Source organism: Myxocyprinus asiaticus, chromosome 35 (assembly GCF_019703515.2).
Source record: "Myxocyprinus asiaticus isolate MX2 ecotype Aquarium Trade chromosome 35, UBuf_Myxa_2, whole genome shotgun sequence".
Lineage (NCBI taxonomy): Eukaryota > Metazoa > Chordata > Actinopteri > Cypriniformes > Catostomidae > Myxocyprinus > Myxocyprinus asiaticus.
The window spans coordinates 41,623,852-41,645,047 of record NC_059378.1 but is presented as its reverse complement, the minus strand read 5'-3'; the positions used below and the strand labels follow the sequence as shown (position 1 = coordinate 41,645,047).

The 21,196-nt window shown below is 38.6% G+C and overlaps 1 protein-coding gene across 1 annotated transcript; it reads left to right on the top strand.

The window, feature by feature from the left end:
• The first annotated feature begins 20 nt into the window (after window positions 1-20).
• Window positions 21-17,096, top strand: LOC127426502 (eukaryotic initiation factor 4A-II-like). The gene is made up of 11 exons (XM_051673361.1): window positions 21-106; window positions 809-860; window positions 940-1,072; window positions 4,673-4,812; window positions 4,983-5,151; window positions 8,244-8,353; window positions 8,759-8,902; window positions 12,431-12,568; window positions 12,800-12,889; window positions 13,055-13,134; window positions 16,513-17,096. Exons 1-11 carry the CDS (start codon window positions 78-80, stop codon window positions 16,655-16,657), a joined length of 1,230 nt encoding a protein of 409 aa, XP_051529321.1. The 5' UTR covers window positions 21-77; the 3' UTR covers window positions 16,658-17,096.
• The last annotated feature ends 4,100 nt before the right edge of the window (window positions 17,097-21,196 follow it).

Below are 21,196 nucleotides of genomic sequence, written 5' to 3'. Positions count from 1 at the left end.
AGAATGCAGTTGTATTTTTCAGTTGCCCATGCGCAGTGAACTTCTTCTCGGCTCGCGCGCTTCAACATCGTCGGATCATGTCAAGCGGTTCCGCGGATTATAACAGGTATGAACGCGTGAAATACACGTCCGACACGTGTGTGGGATGTGATAGAGCGGAATAAACGCGAGCTCTGTGGTCACGTGTGTGTTTAAAGAGCGCAAACATGAAAGCTATTAGTAGCAACGAATCCTGGGCCCGGTTTAAACACACACGCACACACACAACCAGTGTACACACTATACACAACACACGTCACTACAGCTTATAAACACACTGTCATCCACCACAATCATTGTCATTTCATTCCGACAGCTTTTTACTGTCAATTAACGCGTTATAAATAAACACAGTCTGTAACACCGTCATACACATGATATAAGTGGTCTATAACGACTGACCAAGAATAAATCTGTTCAATTTCACAGTCTTTCTCTAGTTAGTGATCAATCTAGAGGTTTGACAGCTGTCAAATTGCTTTATTTGCATGACAGGAGGAAGAATATATAATTATATTACATATGTTCAGTAGACACAGTACATACAGTAAATACAGTATGCTACTTCACAATATACAATAATTACAGGCTCTTATAAAACATATAGATAAAATGAAAACAAGTCTGAACAGTATGAAAGTATGCACATGGACGATATGGACAGCGTACTAAAAACACACTAGATAGAACAACACAACAGAACACATTTCACATAGTGTCGGATGATAATGAGCTAATATTGCATTAATGGTGTTTTGGTTGGTTTAAGCTCCAGAGATCATGGAGGTCCTGAAGGGATGGAGCCTGATGGAATCATCGAGGTGAGCGAATGTTACAAACAAGAATGAAGTTCTTTATATTGTATATTTATTTGCTGTTAACGCTGAACTGTGTCTTCAGAGCAACTGGAACGAGATTACAGACAACTTCGATGACATGAACTTGAGAGAAGCCCTTTTACGGGGGATTTATGCCTATGGGTTTGAGAAACCCTCAGCCATCCAGCAGCGAGCAATCATTCCATGCATTAAAGGTGAGGACAGGGTTAGTCACTTGTTTACATTCATCCAAAACATCCGACTGGGTTCGTGTTAGAATGCCTTTAATATGCACTAGGCTGAAAATGGGTTTCTCTCATAAAACTAAGCTTCAACCGTAGTAGTCAGGATTTCTATATAAAATATTATGTTGAAATTCCAATCTGAAACTTGAACAACCTGAGCACAGGTAAAGCGAATAACGTTGATCATCTCCTAACAAGGTCTGGGTAGATTAGATGGTAAGAGAACAATCAGTTCTCGTAGTCAACGTGTTGAATGCAGGAGAAATGGGCAGGAGTAAAGACCCGAGCGACTTTGATAAGGGCCAAATTATTATGGTCATCATTGAAGCGGCAAGGCTTGTGGGGTGCTCCTGGTCAGCAGTGGGGAGTACCTACCAACAGTGGTCCGAAGAGGGACAAACCACAAACTGGCGACAGGGTGTTGGGCTCCCAAGGCTCATTGATGCACGAGGGCAACGAAGGCTATCCCGTTTGGTCGGAACTGACAGAAGGTCTACTGTGGCACAAGTCACAGAAAATTGTAATGATGGTTATGGGAGGAATGTGTCACAACTCTAAGTGCATCGCAGCTTGTTGTGTATGGGGCTGTGTAGCCGCAGACCGGTCAGAGTGCCCATGATGACCCCTGTCCACCATTGAAAGCATCTACAATGGGCACGCAAGCATTTAAACTGGACCTTGGAGCAGTGGAAGAAGGTCACCTGGTCTGATGAGATCACGTGGACGGCCGTGCACGTATATGCCATTTGTTTGGGGAAGTGATGGCACCAGGATGCACTGTGGAAAGACGACAAGCCAGCAGAGGCAGTGTGATGCTCTGGGCAATGTTCTGCTGGGAAACCCATTCATGTGGATGCCAATTTGACACGTGCCACCTACCTAAACATCGTTGCAGACCAGGTACACCCCTTCATGGTAATGGTATTCCCTGATGGCAGTGGCCTCTTTCAGCAGGATAATGCGCCCTGATACACTGCACACATTGTTCAGGAATGGTTTGAGGAACATGATGAAGAGTTCAAGGTGTTGACTTGACCTCCAAATTCCCCAGATCTCAATTCAATTGAGCATCTATGGGATGTGCTGGACCAACAAGTCTGATCCACGGCGGCTCCACCTCGCAACGTAAAGGACTTGAAGGATCTGCTGCTAACGTCTTGGTGCCAGATACCACAGGACACCTTCAGGGGTCTTGTAGAGTCCATGCCTCGGCGGGTCGGCGCTGTTCGGCGGTACGCAGAGGACCAACAGCATATTAGGCAGGTGGTCATAATGTTTTGGCTCATCAGTGTAAATTGTGAATAGTTCTCATTACCGTAATTTATCATTACTAAAACATGTACCAATAAGAATTTAGATGATATACTGTATAATAATATTTTAACAGTTATTAAATGCCAATTTATCCTTAGATCAACCATTAGAAAAATTGCATTTGAAAATATATATATAAAAAAATAAAAAAGGTATGAATTTTGTTTTTAGTAACTTTTTTTGTATTTATGTATTTTTTATTACTGGAAAAATCAAGTTGTCTTAATCAAACATTACTTGAAATGCAAGTTTTGGGCTCATAACTCAAATATCTATGTTCGTTATTTTTCGTAAAAATCCATAGACTTCCGATTTTAAATGATAATAGCTCAAACTACAAAATTAAGGCTATGGGGAATACCCATAATGCCTTGCATTTGGATTATTTAATTATGTTTCCTTGGTCAAAGGGAACTTATGGAGGCATTTAAATAGTTGTTATTAAGAATTCATAGAGGTTTTAGCTCTTTTGTTGTATTATTTATACTGTTTTTGTGTGGTATCATCATTAGGGTGATCTGTGTCTCGTTTGGTCAAGTTGGACCCTGTTATCACTATCTCAGTTTTCCTTGTTCATGTGCGACTGAAGTGCATTTCTGTGGAGAAATACGTTTATTTCATGATTGACCTAGAATTATTGGGTTTCTGAAGGTCGGAAGGTAGAAATATTAGCATGAATATCCCCCATACCAAATTTGCAGTCTCTGGGACAAACTCTGTAGCGCCACCATCAGTTAAAAATTCATTTTTCTTTTGTGCGTATGTTTTGAACCATTTGTCCTAGAAATTCTTTTGCATGTAATTACTCTCCTCCTGATGATACAAATGGACCACTTAAATTAAAAACTCTGCTCATAATAGTGGCCGCCATCTTGGATTATGATGTTTATCGTTTATTTGCTACTATTCCTGATTTGCCTAAATAATGGCTCAAAATAATCTCCAGACTGAATTCTGATTTTTGAATTTGTTGAAAAGTTATGTTAACACAAATTTAACGAGATCAACATAAAACAGGAAGTGAGGCTATATCTTGCCAAATGATTGTCGTATTGAAACGAAACTTGGTAAGCTTCATCAGGACCATGATCTGAGGGTACATGGAAGGTTTTGTGACAGCGCCACCTATGGGTAAAACATTTGAAAAATAGATATTTTTGCCCTAAACTTTTGAACCGTATGTCCTAAAATCATGTGAGTTTGGTGTCTTTGGATTCCTTGGGTCATGAGGATTTCAAGGATACCCATATCAGCCATACTGCCTCCCTAGCACATTGATTTTTATCAAAAAGTTAAATATCTTCTGAATGCATTGTCATGCATCACTGACATCATGTCCTGAACGTACCTAAATAGATTGGAGACAGCGCCACCTATAGTTCAAAAGATAATCCACACTTGTGTGCTGACTCCAACCTTGGCATGTCTCTTTCATCATGTTATTATAACAAAAGAAAATAAATAAATGCTCCTTTTGTTGAGCTTCTAGATTTAATGACCAAATGTAATTGAATAAAATCTTGATTTTGCATGTTTAATGGTGATAACTTATATTTTATTCCAGAGTTTTGAAGTATATTTGTGTTTAAACACTATTCAAGTGAAATAGCAGTTTCATAGAGGAAAATAGCTGATACAATGTGTCTGATCAGAAGGTAAAAGCAGAGGCTTTCAAGCATTATCATGTTACTTTTTGTAAAATAAATGAAAAGTAATGGAGATCTGTTAAGTTACGTTTTTAAACTTTGAAGTGTGAGTACTGTAAACAGTATATATATGACTGTTCTTGTGCTCCCTAGGCATTTACATTCAGAGATGATTCAGAAATGTATTCCTTAAATTTCCTTTAGTTGGTCTTAAAAAGGTCTTAAATTTAGCTTCATAAAACCTGCAGAAACCCTGAATTAGTTAATCATAATAATCTTCTTTATTTAAGCTGTGTTAATGTATGACCTAAATTTGAGTCCATTCAATGAAAATTCTTAAGTATGAACAACAACATTTAAATAGAAAATCTGAGTTTAGTCTACTTGCATCTAGTTACCTTAACTTAAATAGTAAAGATTATTCTATATGAACACCAAGTTAATTTAGTGAACTTAATTACACAAGTTCTGGAGATGCCATTACATGACCAGACGTCAGAAATGTATTGAATTTAGAAGCAAATTTGAAAGCGGCCCAAATTGACTGAAGAAATTCTGTTGTTTGGATTAAACTCACTCTAAGCGAGTGTTGTCATATCTGTGTTTGAAGGTCATGATGTCATTGCTCAGGCCCAGTCTGGTACTGGGAAGACGGCTACGTTTGCCATTTCCATCCTGCAGCAGCTGGACATTGAGCAGAAAGAGACACAGGCTCTGGTTCTGGCTCCGACCCGAGAGCTGGCCCAACAGGTGCGCTCTACCTGACGCCCATCCGGAAGATCGCCACTTTTCAGCTGATTGTAACATCTTTCATATTGTTCTGTCTTCTTGTTCTATGCTTTTGATGTTTGTTTTGATCTGATTTGGTCAGGTCTTTGATCATGTGCGCAATATTAAAATCCCTGTCTTTGTTCATACAGATTCAGAAAGTAATTTTGGCTCTTGGTGACTACATGGGCGCCACCTGTCACGCTTGCATCGGGGGCACAAACGTCCGTAATGAGATGCAGAAACTGCAGGCGGAGGCGTATCACATAGTAGTGGGGACTCCAGGTCGTGTGTTCGACATGCTGAACAGGAAGTATCTGTGTAAGTGCTCTTCCTGTGTTTGACACATCTGTAAGGGGCTGTTCACACCAAACGCGTTGATTTTTAAATAGTTTTCTATGTAAACATGTGCTAGATGGATGTTTTTGATCGTTGTGCCGTATCTTGCAGTTTTTTCTGCATCGCATGAGTGACGCTACAGAATTTTGGGTTCTCTAGCGCCATCTGTGGTTAAAACCTAAAATTGCAAGTAACTTGCGGAGGAACATTTTATCACAGTTGTGTTTCGGCTCTGCTCTTATGCACGGATTAATCTCATGGTTTGATGTTACCTTTATTGCCTGTAATCACTCAGAGATATTCACCTGCATAGCCGGAGTCATCATGACGTGCTATTTAAACATTTATAAGCAAGAGGTAAACAACACTCTTATTTACATATTTTAATATGATTATTCAAGTGTTTTATCCACTACTCTACTACACATATCAGTTTGAGAGGTGGAACTCGTGATGTGGCTAATATGAGATATGAGTTATGAATGGAAGACCTTTAATTATTTAACTATTTTGAATGTTTAGGATTGTTTTTTTCTTCTGCTAACTTGGAAATTAAAAAAAGTGCAATGTGCAGTGTGAATGTATATCGTGATAAATATCGATTAACGATTTGAAAAATAATATTGTGATAATATTTTTGGCCGTATCGCAAAGCCCTACTTTTAGATGCAATTTTTAATTTTCCACTCTGTTTAACCCTTTAAGCTTGGATGGGCCCAGAAAAATCAGAAGTGTTCTGTTTTGTTAATTTATTAATATGTACGCTGTACATATTATTGCAATCAGTAAAAACATCAAACTGATCAAACAGCCCACTGTTCCCTCTAAGCTGCACACGTGCACAGCGCGCACTTCTAATATTACTCCCGTGCAGATGGAAAAAACATCCGCACACTCTCACAGACTCAAAGATTGGTGGGAAAACTTAGATATTTCTTGCATTGGAGCTAAATGCATGCTTAGTATTTCAACTGGAGTCCATATGGATGTTAATGTTCATTCAAGCTGAAGCTTTAAGTGAAATCTTGTGTGAAAACAAGGTGTAAATATGCATTATTAACTCGTGAAACAACACATACAAATAAGCGCATTTACCGTGAGGCGCGATCGCTATTGGTGAATGCAGCTGCGTGCCCAAATGGTTGTTCTTCATGGTCAGTGCCCATCTCACAAGTGATTAACATAAACAGTCTCTTATGTCTTATGTGAATACAGGCAGGTGCAATGAAATGTATGAAACATACAGGCAGGTATGTTTCATATTGGATCTGTGCATAAGAATGATCGCATGAATAATTCAAAACATTAAACAATGTTTACTTAATCGAGAACACCAAGGCAACATGCCGTTGTTTTAATTTAATAGGTTAATATGACATTAATATTTAACTTTTAATAAAGGAGCATATCCAATAGCATATTAGCCTATCCATTTGTACGGTGTTATGGAAATTTCAAATATCAAGAATTGTGACATTTTACCGGTATTGGTACCAACAAAATTGGTGTGTGTGTGTGTGTGTGTGTGTGTATATGTGTGTGTATATACAGTATATATGTATATATACTGTATATATAATTCTGCTCAGGTGGCCGAAGGTTCTGCCCATTAGAAATAGGATTTACAAAAACAAAAATTAGAGGGAACATTGAAATAGCCATTTGTCATATGTTGTTGGAAAGCTCTTAAAGAGTAAAATACAACCAGATTATTTGTTTTACTCACTGACAAAAATATAGCGAGTAATAGATAAGTATGTCTTTGACAGTTATGTTGGTGTTGCTTATATGCTGCGTTTTCACTTATAACTTCAAGAAATATAAAGATATCACATACCAGGAGGTGATTATCTTTCAAACGAGTCCACACACAAGGTAATCAGATGCATAGATCATTAGATAATCCACATGAAGCACAATGTTACATATGACCACCAGGAGATGGCGCCAAATACATGACACAGACTCAATGATGACTCAAATGACACAGAATGAAACTCATTCTGTGAACTCTCATTACTAAAATCATGTCTGCATGCTATACAAACCTTTAGTCATTGTTGTGTTTGCATGTGTAATTAGTTCTTATGTACAATTATTATGTTTTATTTGTTTGGAGACATTTTTGGACACAATAAATAATTTTTGTAATGCTATAACTTTTGATTGCTTTGTCATATCAACACAAATATTTCAGAGCCACCTTATTTACATCCAGAGATATATAATGTCAAATCAGAAAAATAAGAAAAAAAGTCCATTTATGGCTAAAAAAAAATTTCAGCAGTTTTTTTTTAGTTTTTTTTAGTTATAAGCCTTTAATTTTGGGTATGGCACCGAAACAGGAAATATTTAAAAACACCTTCAGAGCTTAAAGCGTTAAACACACTATCTGCTAAAAGGGCAATGGAAAGTGACGATAACTTTTGTTATTGTCAGTGAATTTCTGCGCCTGGGGTAAAAGTAATGAGAAAAGAGACACTTAGGAAACTACAGCAGTTATAAAATACTCAGAAGTCATAAATATTAGTAAACATGTTACAGTAACTTCACGGGAAAACATAGCCTATTAAACACATTGCAATCGGTAAACACATGAGTAACGTTCGATTAATTAAAATGTGACAACTAATATAAGCTAAACAATCTTACCAGGAAAAATATCTGAGCATTATATCAAGAAATCAATGCTACTGAAACTGCTGCAGCTTCCCCAGCCGACAAACACATTTGACACATGACGTAAACATGCAAGGACGAATGATGTAAGCATATGATTTCGTGCCAAATCTGACCCAACAGCTCCAAATAAAAATCATTATTGTAGGCTCACCGAAGCCTCGGGATAAGACAGGGACAGGGTTTTTTATGTACTTGCTCAATAATGGTTTATTGTTAATTGTAACCAAAAGAAAATGTTCCGTTGTGCAGCTTTAAGTTAAAATAACTTTTTTAAAATGTATCTCAAGACACCTACATTCATGAACGCATTCAGTCTAAACGGCCCCTAACCCATCATTACTGGTGCGCACACTTCAGAACAAGCTGAATCTAGTTCGTTTGTTTTTTTACAGCGCCAAAGTGGATTAAAATGTTTGTCCTGGATGAAGCTGATGAAATGTTGAGTCGAGGGTTCAAGGATCAGATTTATGAAATCTTTCAAAAATTAAGTACCAACATTCAGGTGAGTGAGACACGTTTGTCATTTACTATTGATGTTCAGTTTTGTTAGCACACCATTTTTGTCTATACAAAGAAGAGCCGGTTAAAGTCAGCATGATACAACATTCGCAACCCTTTTTAATTCCATTATGTGGCATACAGTCAAGGGCGTAGATTTGTCTTGAACATTGGGGGGCATGAAGCACTTACATGTTTCCATTGATCATGGTATAAATGTTAGGGGGGTTGTACTTGCTTGTTTTGATTATTGGGAGGGTTACCTCCCACCCATCCCCCCTGGATCTACGTCATTGCATACATTATTTGCGAATAAAGCGGGACAATATAGGGTATATAGGGTCTGTTTTGATTTCATGTTGACTGTAAATGGAAGAGTGATTTTAAGATGGTTATATGTGTGTTGTAGGTGGTTCTCCTCTCAGCAACGATGCCCGCTGATGTGTTAGAAGTGACCAAAAAGTTCATGCGTGACCCGATTCGTATCCTGGTGAAGAAAGAAGAGCTGACACTGGAGGGAATCAAGCAGTTCTACATTAATGTGGAGCGAGAGGTAAATGGCTGTTGTCTTCAAGTTGATGTTTTCCAAGTGAGGCCAAGAATCATATCTGGACACTCTAAACATGCAAGCACTTGCTCTGACATGAGAGAATGTTATACCTGATGATGTTAATAACACTTCAAAATCACAACATCTTATTTTTCAACTAAATGTTGATGTCATGTGTCCTTAACCCTCTTCAACTCAAAATGGGGCGCTATGGGGGGCCTGGGTATCTCAGCGAGTATTGTCACTGACTACCACCCCTGGAGTCACTATTTCGAATCCCAGGGTGTGCTGAGTGACTCCAGCCAGGTCTCCTAAGCAACCAAATTGGCCCGGTTGCTAGGGAGGGTAGAGTCACATGGGGTAACCTCCTCGTGGTCACTATAATGTGGTTCTCGCTCTCGGTGGGGCGTGTGGTAAGTTGTGCATGGATACCTTGGAGAATAGCGTGAAGCCTCCACGTGCGCTACGTCTCCGCGGTAACGCGCTCAACAAGCCACGTGATAAGATGCGTGGATTGACGGTCTCAGACACGGAGGCAACTGAGATTCGTCCTCCGCCACCTGGATTGAGGCGAGTCACTACGCCACCACGAGGACTTAGAGTGCATTGGGAACTGGGCATTCCAAATTGGGGAGAAAAGGGGAGAAAAAAAATGTGCTATGTCACAGAAATATTTACACCTAAAATGTTCAAGTCTCCGTATACAGAAGTCAGCTATATGAGCTATTATTTGAAAGTTTAGAATCTGAACTTTCCATTGATAACAATAATTTCTGCATGTCATTTCTGCAACAATCATTTTATGTTACATAAAATAACAAACTAAGGCCTGAAAACATTTGTGTCGCAAATCAGCGCCACCTAGAGGTAATGGGGTAGAAATATTAATATGAAAATAAAAGTCCTTCACACAGCACCTAAATGGACAAGTCATATACCAAATGAATGCTCTCATTCTCATGAATATGACTGTACAGTTTTACTGTACTAATACCACAGTTTAAAAGATTTTCAAAAGAATCACAAAGTGAAATATGATTTCTGTAAGACATCAGATACAGGTACTCTTTATGCTCCAATCACTGCTGCTGTAAACCCCAAATAGATAAAAACTTTATATCTGCTTTTATCTTAGGCAGTTTTCTACTAAATGAGCCATTGTTTACTTGTCTGTGAGCTTGCTTGTGTGAATAATCCAATGTTATATCTTAGATGTCCAGCAGGAAAAGCATGCTAAACAAATCATCGGAAAAATGTGTTATCGACTACTGATGATACAATTTCAGCTTTCTAGTGACCTCTAGATTGAGCTTCTAGTCCACTCAGAGGCCGAGATATTCAATGAAATAATGAGGGTGGTGCTTGAACTGAAAATTAGACTGAATGTCTATGGACGAGCACATCTGTGAGGACTAAAATGTGTTAGAGCGCAACCTACATTTCAGATCTGTATATTGTGACTGTATGTGGAAGGTGACAGAGAAAAAATAATTTTTTCTAGTACTTGCTGCAATCTAGTGGAATAAAATAAGACTTTTTGGAGGGAGGTGGGGTGAAGAGAACCAGAATTATATGCTTATAAAGTAAGAAAGAAAATGATTTTAGTTAAAAAGAAAATAATAATATAAATATATATATATATATATATATATATATATATATATATATATATATATATATATAGTTGTGCTCAAAAGTTTGCATACCCTGGCAGAAATGGTGAAATTTTGGCATTGATATTATTTAAGGATAGTGATCATATGAAGCCATTTATTATCACATAGTTGTTTGGCTCCTTTTTAAATCATAATGATAACAGAAATCACCCAAATGGCCCTGATCAAAAGTTTACACACCCTTGAATGTTTGGCCTTGTTACAGACACACAAGGTGACACACACAGGTTTAAATGGCACTTAAAGGTTAATTTCCCACACCTGTGGCTTTTAAAATTGCAATTAGTGTCTGTGTATAAATAGTCAATGAGTTTGTTAGCTCTCACGTGGATGCACTGAGCAGGCTAGATACTGAGCCATGGGGAGCAGAAAAGAACTGTCAAAAGACCTGCGTAACAAGGTAATGGGACTTTATAAAGATGGAAAAGGATATAAAAAGATATCCAAAGCCTTGAAAATGCCAGTCAGTACTGTTCAATCACTTATTAAGAAGTGGAAAATTCGGCGATCTCTTGATACCAAGCCAAGGTCAGGTAGACCAAGAAAGATTTCAGCCACAACTGCCAGAAGAATTGTTCAGGATACAAAGAAAAACCCACAGGTAACTGCAGGAGAAATACAGACTGCTCTGGAAAAAGACGGTGTGGTTGTTTCAAGGAGCACAATACGACGATACTTGAACAAAAATGAGCTGCATGGTCGAATTGCCAGAAAGAAGCCTTTACTGCGCCAATGCCACAAAAAAGCCCGGTTACAATATGCCCGACAACACCTTGACACGCCTCACAGCTTCTGGCACACTGTCATTTGGAGTGACGAGACCAAAATAGAGCTTTATGGTCACAACCATAAGCGCTATGTTTGGAGAGTGGTCAACAAGGCCTATAGTGAAAAGAATACCATCCCCACTGTGAAGCATGGTGGTGGCTCACTGATGTTTTGGGGGTGTGTGAGCTCTAAAGGCATGGGGAATCTTGTGAAAATTGATGGCAAGATGAATGCAGCATGTTATCAGAAAATACTGGCAGACAATTTGCATTCTTCTGCACGAAAGCTGCGCGTGGGACGCTCTTGGACTTTCCAGCACAACAATGACCCTAAGCACAAGGCCAAGTTGACCCTCCAGTGGTTACAGCAGAAAAAGGTGAAGGTTCTGGAGTGGCCATCACAGTCTCCTGACCTTAATATCATCGAGCCACTCTGGGGAGATCTCAAACGTGCGGTTCATGCAAGACGACCAAAGACTTTGCATGACCTGGAGGCATTTTGCCAAGATGAATGGGCAGCTATACCACCTGCAAGAATTTGGGGCCTCATAGACAACTATTACAAAAGACTGCACGCTGTCATTGATGCTAAAGGGGGCAATACACAGTATTAAGAACTAAGGGTATGCAGACTTTTGAACAGGGGTCATTTCATGTTTTTCTTTGTTTCCATGTTTTGTTTTATGATTGTGCCATTCTGTTATAACCTACAGTTGAATATGAATCCCATAAGAAATAAAAGAAATGTGTTTTGCCTGCTCACTCATGTTTTCTTTAAAAATGGTACATATATTACCAATTCTCCAAGGGTATGCAAACTTTTGAGCACAATTGACCAATTTTTGGCAATTACTCCACAGTATGTGTAAATGGTGAGCTTTTAAACTTGAGTTTGAAAAATGTAATGCAGCAGCCCAAAAGAGCCCCAGAGTTCAAGACGTTAAAGCGCCTATAGACCTTAAATCCAGATGATTCTTTGTCATTGGAAAACACCCTTAAATTGCTCCATGATGCAGAAAGCTCTCTTGAGGATGTGCATAATTTGTATAATGCTTTAAAATGTCTTGAATTGCTGTTTGTGTTGTCAGGAGTGGAAGTTGGACACACTCTGTGACCTCTATGAGACTCTGACAATCACTCAGGCGGTGATCTTCCTCAACACCAGGAGAAAAGTGGACTGGCTCACCGAGAAAATGCATGCTCGAGACTTCACCGTTTCTGCCTTGGTAAGAAATTCTCTATATATCTCACACTTAAACAATCAGAAAAGGCAAATTTTACATAATCAGTGCTGCGAGTTTGGATGGATTGACTTCATACCAATTGCGAACTATAAAGGAGTTCATGTGAAAGCTACTACGGAACAGCTTTCAGCCAAACCACTTTCACACCAAGCAATCAAAACTCTGACTGCTGTTGCTGTTGATGTACCGAGTGAACGTTCTTTGCACTTTCAGCATGGAGACATGGACCAGAAGGAGCGAGATGTGATCATGAGAGAGTTCAGATCCGGATCCAGTCGAGTTTTGATCACCACTGATTTACTGGTAACAATCAAACTAAGACCTTCATGTACAAATGTAGTTTTATTGCTGTTTTAAATGGTCTTTGTTCACCTCTGCTCTAATCTAATCTTCTAGAATATCTCATGTGTTTTACCTTTATAATATTCTCATGCTGGTGTCATTAATTTAGTGCTGTGTTATAAACAGGCCCGTGGCATTGACGTGCAGCAGGTGTCGCTAGTCATCAACTACGACCTGCCCACTAACCGTGAAAACTACATCCACAGGTTTGTATTGAATGATTGCGACTCATGCTGCGTTCACACTAGACTTTAATGTCTGAGATTTCCAACCCAGCATACACGCTGCTTAAACTACAATGATGGTGACTCTCAAACTAAAACTGCATTATTAAGGGAAAAGAACAAACACACATAGTGCAGTTCAAAAGTTACGAAAATCAAGAGCCACAGATAATTTTCACATGCAAATGAGCTTTGCTACAAACTTGTGGCAAATTGTTCATTGTTGCCAAAGGTTTGCCGGAGGTTCAACACTACCGGCGAAGAGCTGCAAACTTCTGGCAAACATTTGCGGTGAATCAGAAACTCATTTGCATGTGAAAATAACGAGCGGCAAATTTGCATCAAGTTTGCGGCTAGTTTAGATTTTTTTATAAAGGTGATTCAAAATCTAAATTAAACCTGATAATTAACAAGGTTTCAAAATTGTGCACATTTTACATAAAATTGATCATAAATATTTAAAGGTGCAGTATGTAAGATTCAGAAAGCCTTGTTATTAATGACACCTGTGGCCGTTAAGTGAACTGCAGCCTGTTGCTCATGCTCGCGCTCGTGCACACACTCCATAGGGACGCAAGCGAGCGAGCATCGGCCAAAACAATGACGTAACGTACAAAGAGACTGAACGTGATTCACTGGCATCATGCTGACAGATGAGCATAATTAAAATTACACAGTTATGATTGTTTTACTACAAACTTTGAGACTGTATATTATATTTGGTGGATGATGACAGTAGCTGTTTATAAAATAGACTGTACATTATAAATATGTTGACACAATTCAGTATTGATGTGATTCCATCACAACTGTCATGTTGATATATCGATGCGCTATTGTTTTATAATAATAGAGTGTATATATTTTCTATATAACCAAGTTACGTTACACTAATGAATGCAGCTTTTTGCATTATCTTGAACATTGTCTAGCATTCATTTCATGTGTTATTGTAGTTTACCTTGCTGAATAATTACAGATTAACATTGACATTAACCTGACTTTTAGTATAAAGAGAAGATTGCTCAAAATTATCTGAAAGTTACTAAAATGACACAGATCAATCCTTATGGCACTATATTTCACATGCTTTGCAGTTATGTAAGTTTACCTGTCCAATAAGAAGAACGCCAATTCAGGGTCGGTTTTGATCCCCAAAACCGAACGAAGGTCCCTCCAGGAATCAAATGCCCTGCCGATGTTCACTCTAGTTTTCTCTCGACCACGATCACGTTCCCGCTTAGTCAGATTAGATTCAGTAGATCAATTGTTTTATTTTTTTGCTTACTCTGAGTTTGTGTAGGAGTCGGTGTTGTGCTGAGAGCCGGACGTTTGCTGGATTTCATCTCTAAGACAACGTCACCTAGTGTTGCAGTTTGTTTTCGCTGTTGAATAGTGGAAGAGAAGCACTGAGGCTCTCAGGAGCGTGCATAAACGTCACATCCTTTGGATTTTCCTGGCAAAAACCGACCCGCTCCCTTCGCATGAAAATCAGTCTACAGGCTTTAATAGGCAACCTATTAAGTCCAGGAAGGGCTCATTTTTTAAGTTGCGTTACCAGCCGTTCACACATTGGCAAAAAAAAGGCAAATATTACATGAAAATTGTTACATATTGCACCTTTAAGATTCCACACAATTTCTCGGTAAGCAAATTTGTGCCATTAACTGTGTTAACTCTTTTGTACAAAAGGTCAGATTTCCTTACTTCCACTGAAGCACTTATTATGCTCTGTGTGTGTCCCGTGGGCTGCGGGCAGTGACGCTTTTCACCTGTCAATTATTTTACACGTTCTCATAGTATTGTAGTCATTTTTATGGTATGTTGTTCATAACAGTTGTCTGTTGAGGGCGCTATTTTAATACTGTTGTTTTAAACAACTATTTCTGCACAATGTTGGTCTCAATAAAGCTCATTTGGTATCTTTGGAAGGCGGGGTTTTGGAAATGGGGGCGTGGCTAATTAAACGGATCAGTCTCGTGGAAATAGAATGACTGAAATCACTTACAGCACCTTTAATTGAAGAAATATTTGACAGATTAATTGATTATTAAAATAATCTATAGTATCAATAGTAAAAAAAATTAGAATACTGTATTTTAACTGGTTGAATTTATTATTTGTTATTTATAATTTATTATTATAAAAAACAGAATCTCTAGAGCATGACATCATATCCTGTTGCCCATATTCATGGTATTCTTTAAAGTCTAGTGTGAGCGCATCTTTATGCTGGAACTATCGCAAGTGCTTTCGATATTTAATCACATGCTGGAAGTTAATTATAGAAATCTACAATTACATTTTGATCAGTTTTAAATGCTAATTTGTGATATCAGTAATTAGGTTTGCACTAGTAAAAACATTAATTCTTGATATCACAAATGACGTTCTTATGTACGAATATACCGTTTCTTGATATAAGAAATTATATTTTTTTAACTCTTTCTGTAACTGCATTTTCACTAGTACAATTTCACAATGATCTTTCATTCACTCCTGTTCAGAACACAATTACTGATACCTATAATACATTTCTTACTTGTTGAAATTCTAAATACACATATCAGCTATGTACTTCTTACTAGTAAAAACAATAGTTTTTGATATCAGTAATTACATTGTTACTAATGCTGCAAATGTCCATTCCGAATATCAACAGTTAAAAAATACAACTTGTAAAAAAGCAAATTTTTTATATCTGTACATTTATTTCGACATGTTAAACTTGCTATTTCAGATATAAGTAAATTAAAGAGTAAAAATGCTTTTTTACTAGTTACAATAGCATTAAACATATCTTAAATTAAAATTGACACTCCTGAGAACCAAATAACGGATATCAAAAAACTAAAACAAAACAAAAATATTAGTTGTAATTCCATTGTTTATATCAAGAATGGTCATTTGCACTAGTAACAATGCAATTATATATATATATATATATATTTTTTTTTTTTTTACTAGTAAGAACTATATAGCTGATGTGTGTATTAAAAAAATTCTAGTATTCTAGTAAAACTAGTAAAATTATCTATAATTGCATTTTGAACAGGATTGAATGACAGATCATTGTGAAGTTATACTAGTGAAAACAGTCAAAAATTTGAAACGTTTTTACTAGTTGAAATTTAATTTTTGATATCAATAATGGGTATTTCCGCACATAATATCATCATTTGTGATTCAAGAACATATGTTTTTACTAGTGCAAACCTAATTACTTATATAAAGAATTAGCATTTTAACTAGTGAAAATTTAATTATAGATATCATGCATATGATTAAATGTTAATTCGGCTTGCCATACTGTAACAGTCATTTCCACAACCTAACCGTTTTTCTCTGTTATTGTCACAGAATTGGACGTGGTGGCCGTTTTGGCAGGAAAGGTGTAGCTATAAACTTTGTGACGGAGGAGGACAAGAGGATACTTCGTGATATTGAGACTTTTTACAACACCACTGTTGAAGAAATGCCCTTGAATGTGGCTGATCTGATTTAATCTGCTGGCTGGTTGTCTTTGAACGGCGTGCTCGCTGTCACTTTAAATAAACATTGTGCATTGTGCTTGTTTTATATCAAACAATTCTATTGAATCTTGTGGTTTCGATGCCAACAGTGGATCAGAAACTCTGGGTTTTGTGATTTGAAGCAGCTTTGTTCGTGAGCTCTCATGTGGAGGATTGTAGTGAAGGCAGCCCTGTTTATTTTAACTGCTGAGGTGAGACACTATTCAGACATGAAAACTATAAAATTATTGTTCTGTAAGTTAGTTTTTCTAGACCAATAAAGGTGTGTTTGTTAGGTGTTCTCTATCGTTTGATAGTTTACTTGTGGACTAAGAGATATAAGGGCTGTATCAAATCTGCCAATTATTTTAAATTTGCTTCTATTTAATTATTATAGATCATGATTAAGATTAAATGCTTCTCTTACTGTCACATATTCCCTGTTGTTTGTTTTGACTTTTATATTGAAATTCTGGTTTAGTTCCCTGTTCCTGATTCCTGTCAGTTTTGTAGTCCTTTGTAGTTTCTTTTCATGATTGGTTTTCCCCTGATTGTTTCCCCAGGTGTTCCTCGTTTTCTCTTGTGTATTTAAGCCCTTGTTTTCCCCTGGTTTTTGTTAGTCTTCATCTGTATTATGCTGTGCTTTGTTCCCTGTGTTTTGTTTCATTATGTTCTGAGTTACCTGGTTTACTTATTGTTTTATTAAAAAAGGCTGCATTTAGATCCTCATTCCTCTCCTGTCTCATCACAGAAAGACTGACCGAGAAATGGATCTAGCGGCCGTCAGGATTCTACTCCTTCAACAGGGGGACCGTCCAGTTGAGGATCACATCTGTGAGTTTTTTAGAGCTGGCAAACGTAGTGCACTATCCAGACCGCTCTCTGGTGGTTTTCTTCCGGGCTGGTCTGAATAGTGCACTGAGGGAACTCATGCCTCCGGCTGATCCTCACTGGACGCTCGGCGATTATGTGCAGAAGGCTCTGGAACTTAGCGGTTCCCCTTATACAGTGGATTATGGCGGGAACCCTGGGCCAAAACCTGCGTCCACGACCCCTGTCTCAAAGCCTTCCACGGCCCCTGTCTCCAAGTTGTGTGATCTGCCACTGATGTCGGTCAGTGGCAGATCTGACCGACATCAGTGGCAGATCATACAACTTGGAGACAGGGGCCGTGGAAGGCTTCGAGCGTAGGTCCATGAAGACCCTACCTCAAAAATTGTCTGCACCCACGCCTGCCATGGTCAACGAGCCAGTGCCCACGCCTGCCATGGTCAACGAGCCAGTGCCCACGCCTGCCATGGTCAACCAGCCAACGCCAAAGCCTGTCATGGTCAACCAGCCAACGCCCACGCTGCCATGGTCAACCAGCCAACGCCCACGCCTGCCACGGACAACGAGTTGCCAGCCTCGTCCGTCCCAGAGCCAGCGTTGCCAACTTCGGCCATCCAGAGGAGGAGGAAGAGAAGAAAAGTTTCCGTTCCCAAGTCTCTTCCCATGTACACGACCACGGAGGTCGTTTCCGAGTCTCCTCCCATGCCCACGACCACAGAGGTCGTTCCCGAGTCTCTGCCCATGTACACAACCACGGAGGTCGTTTCCGAGTCTCTGCCCATTTTCACGACTACAGAGGTCGTTCCCGAGTCTCTGCCCATGTCCATGACCACGGAGGTCGTTCCCGAGTCTCTGCCCATGTACACAACCACGGAGGTCGTTTCCGAGTCTCTGCCCATGTTCACGACTACAGAGGTCGTTCCTGAGTCTCTTCCCATGTACATGACCATGGAGGTCATTCCCGAGTCTCTGCCCATGTTCACAACCACGGAGGTTGTTTCCGAGTCTCTGGGGGAAACCAGGGGAAAACAAGGGCTTAAATACACAAGGGAAAACAAGAGAATGAGGAACACCTGGGGAAACAATCAGGGGAAAACTAATCATGAAAATAAACTACAAAGGACTACAAAACTAACAGGAAACAGGAACAGGGAACTAAACCAGAATTTCAACATAAAAGTCAAAACAAACAACAGGGAATATGTGACACTTACATTATTAAAGCACTTTTCAGTTCACTTTATATTTGTATTGAAGATATTTGATCTTTCTTTGGTATTACAATGGAAGCGCATATATATATACACTGATCAGCCACAACATTAAAACCACTGACAGGTGAAGTGAATAACATTGATAATCTTGTTACAATGGCACCTGTCAAGGGGTGGGATATATTAGGCAGCAAGTGAACAGTCAGTTCTTGAATTTCATCTGTTAGAAGCAGGAAAAATGGGCAAGCGTAAGGATCTGAGCGACTTTAACAAGGGCCAAATTGTGATGGCTAGACGACTGGATCAGAGCATCTCCAAAACGGCAGGTCTTATGGGGTGCTCCTAGTATGCAGTGGTTAGTACCTGCCAAAAGTGGTCCAAGGAAGGATAACTAGTGAACCGGCAACAGGGTCATGGGTGCCCAAGGCTCATTGTTGCACGTGGGGACTGAAGGCTAGCCCGTCTGGTCCGATCCCACAGAAGAGCTACTGTAGCAGGAGGGGGACCTACACAATATTAGGCAGGTGCTTTTAATGTTATGGCTGATCAGTGTATATATATATATATATACACATATATATGCTAATTATTTACCTTGATGTGTATGTGATCCATTTTAAAATAAATAAACATATGGATAAGTGTGATTGTTTTCTGACTCAGCAGTACAAGAAATTGTTTATAAAATTCCAGATACATTTTTTTGTGGCATTTGTGTTCATAGTGCAAATTCATGTAATCCTCCAAACTCAAAACACACAAGCTTAAAATACAGAACTTGACTAGTCTGAAAATGCTAATTAAAGTTTATCTTTAAAGACTATAACTTTCTGACTTCACACAGGATATCAAAATAGTCAAAATAACCCATAAATAATGTTGTTGTTGTTTTTTTTTACTCAAAAACCGAGGTGCATAAGCTCAGGTCAGTGAGGACTATGATCAATATGTTCCAAAAAGAAATACAAAACCTGTCCTAACTGAAAAAAAACAAGTTGACAAAACGATCTAATTAAATTTTGGTGATAATATAGCATAATGAGTGACATATAAGCAATTTTAAATAGGCCGGTCATTTTTGACCGGGAACACCACAAGTGTGACTTTGTGCAGTTATTTACTAAATAAAAGTGTTTCAAAACAAACATTAAATGCATACTAGTGTGATATATACTGCAGCATGTTTTTATATTTTATTTAATATTGCCAAAATTGGGGGCCTGGGTAGCTCAGTGGTAAAATACGCTGGCTATCACCCCTGGAGTTCGCTAGTTCGAATCCCAGGGCATGCTGAGTGACTCCAGCCAGGTCTCCTAAGCAACCAAATTGGCCCGGTTGCTAGGGAGGGTAGAGTCACATGGGGTAACCTCCTCGTGGTCACTATAATGTGGTTTGTTCTCGGTGGGGCGCATGGTGAATTGAGCATGGATGGCGTGAAGCCTCCACACGCACTATGTCTCCGTGGCAACGCGCTCAACAAGCCACATGATAAGATGCACGGGTTGACGGTCTCGGACGCGGAGGCAACTGGGATTCGTCCTCCACCACCCGGACTGAGGCAAATCACTATGCGACCACGAGGACTTAAAGCACATTGGGAATTGGGCATTCCAAATTGGGAGAAAAAGGGGAAAAATCCCCCCCCCCCAAAAAAAAATATATTGCCAAAATTATCCACAAATAGTGCTTTTTTTTTTACTCAAAAACTGAGGTGCATAAGCTCTGGTCAGTGAGGCCAATGATCAATAAGTTCCTAAAAGAAATACAAAACCTGTCCTAATTGAAAGAAAACAAGCTGACAAAAAGATCTAATCCAATTTTTGTTGATAATATAGCATTATGAGTGATTTATAAGCAATTTTAAATAGGCCGGTCATTTTTGACCGGGGAACTACAAATTAGGATCAAATACACCGAAGAGTAACCAATCAGTAATTACTAAGCCATTTTTTTTAAATAGACAAGTTCTGTTTCCTCCCCCCCTTTAACTTTTGCATAAAAATGAAATGGACAAAGCATGCTGTGAAATTTGATTGCAGCCCATTCTAAATTACATTGCACCCCTGTCTATTTATTAGAATATTTTTTTAAAGAATTTGGCAAACTTATTTCTAAACATTCGGTTGTAGAGTTTTCATATTTTTCTTCCTACACAGAAATCTGTGAATGTACACTGATATATATATATATATCAGTATGATATATATATATATATATATATATCATATATATATATGTTGTTTTATATATATATAAAACAACATATTTGTACATATATGCTGTTGCCTTTTAGTGTTTTCCCAAATAGTAAGTTGTTTTTGTTTCGTTTTTTAAAAATGTACATCGTTCCAATTACGTTTATGTTCGCCGCAATTTCAACCCTCTCTGCGCATGTGCAAACGCTCACGATAGGCTTATGGGAGATGTAGTTTATATGAAAGGTTTATTCTGATAGGTCGGAGCATCTCATGTGACTCTCCTGTGAAA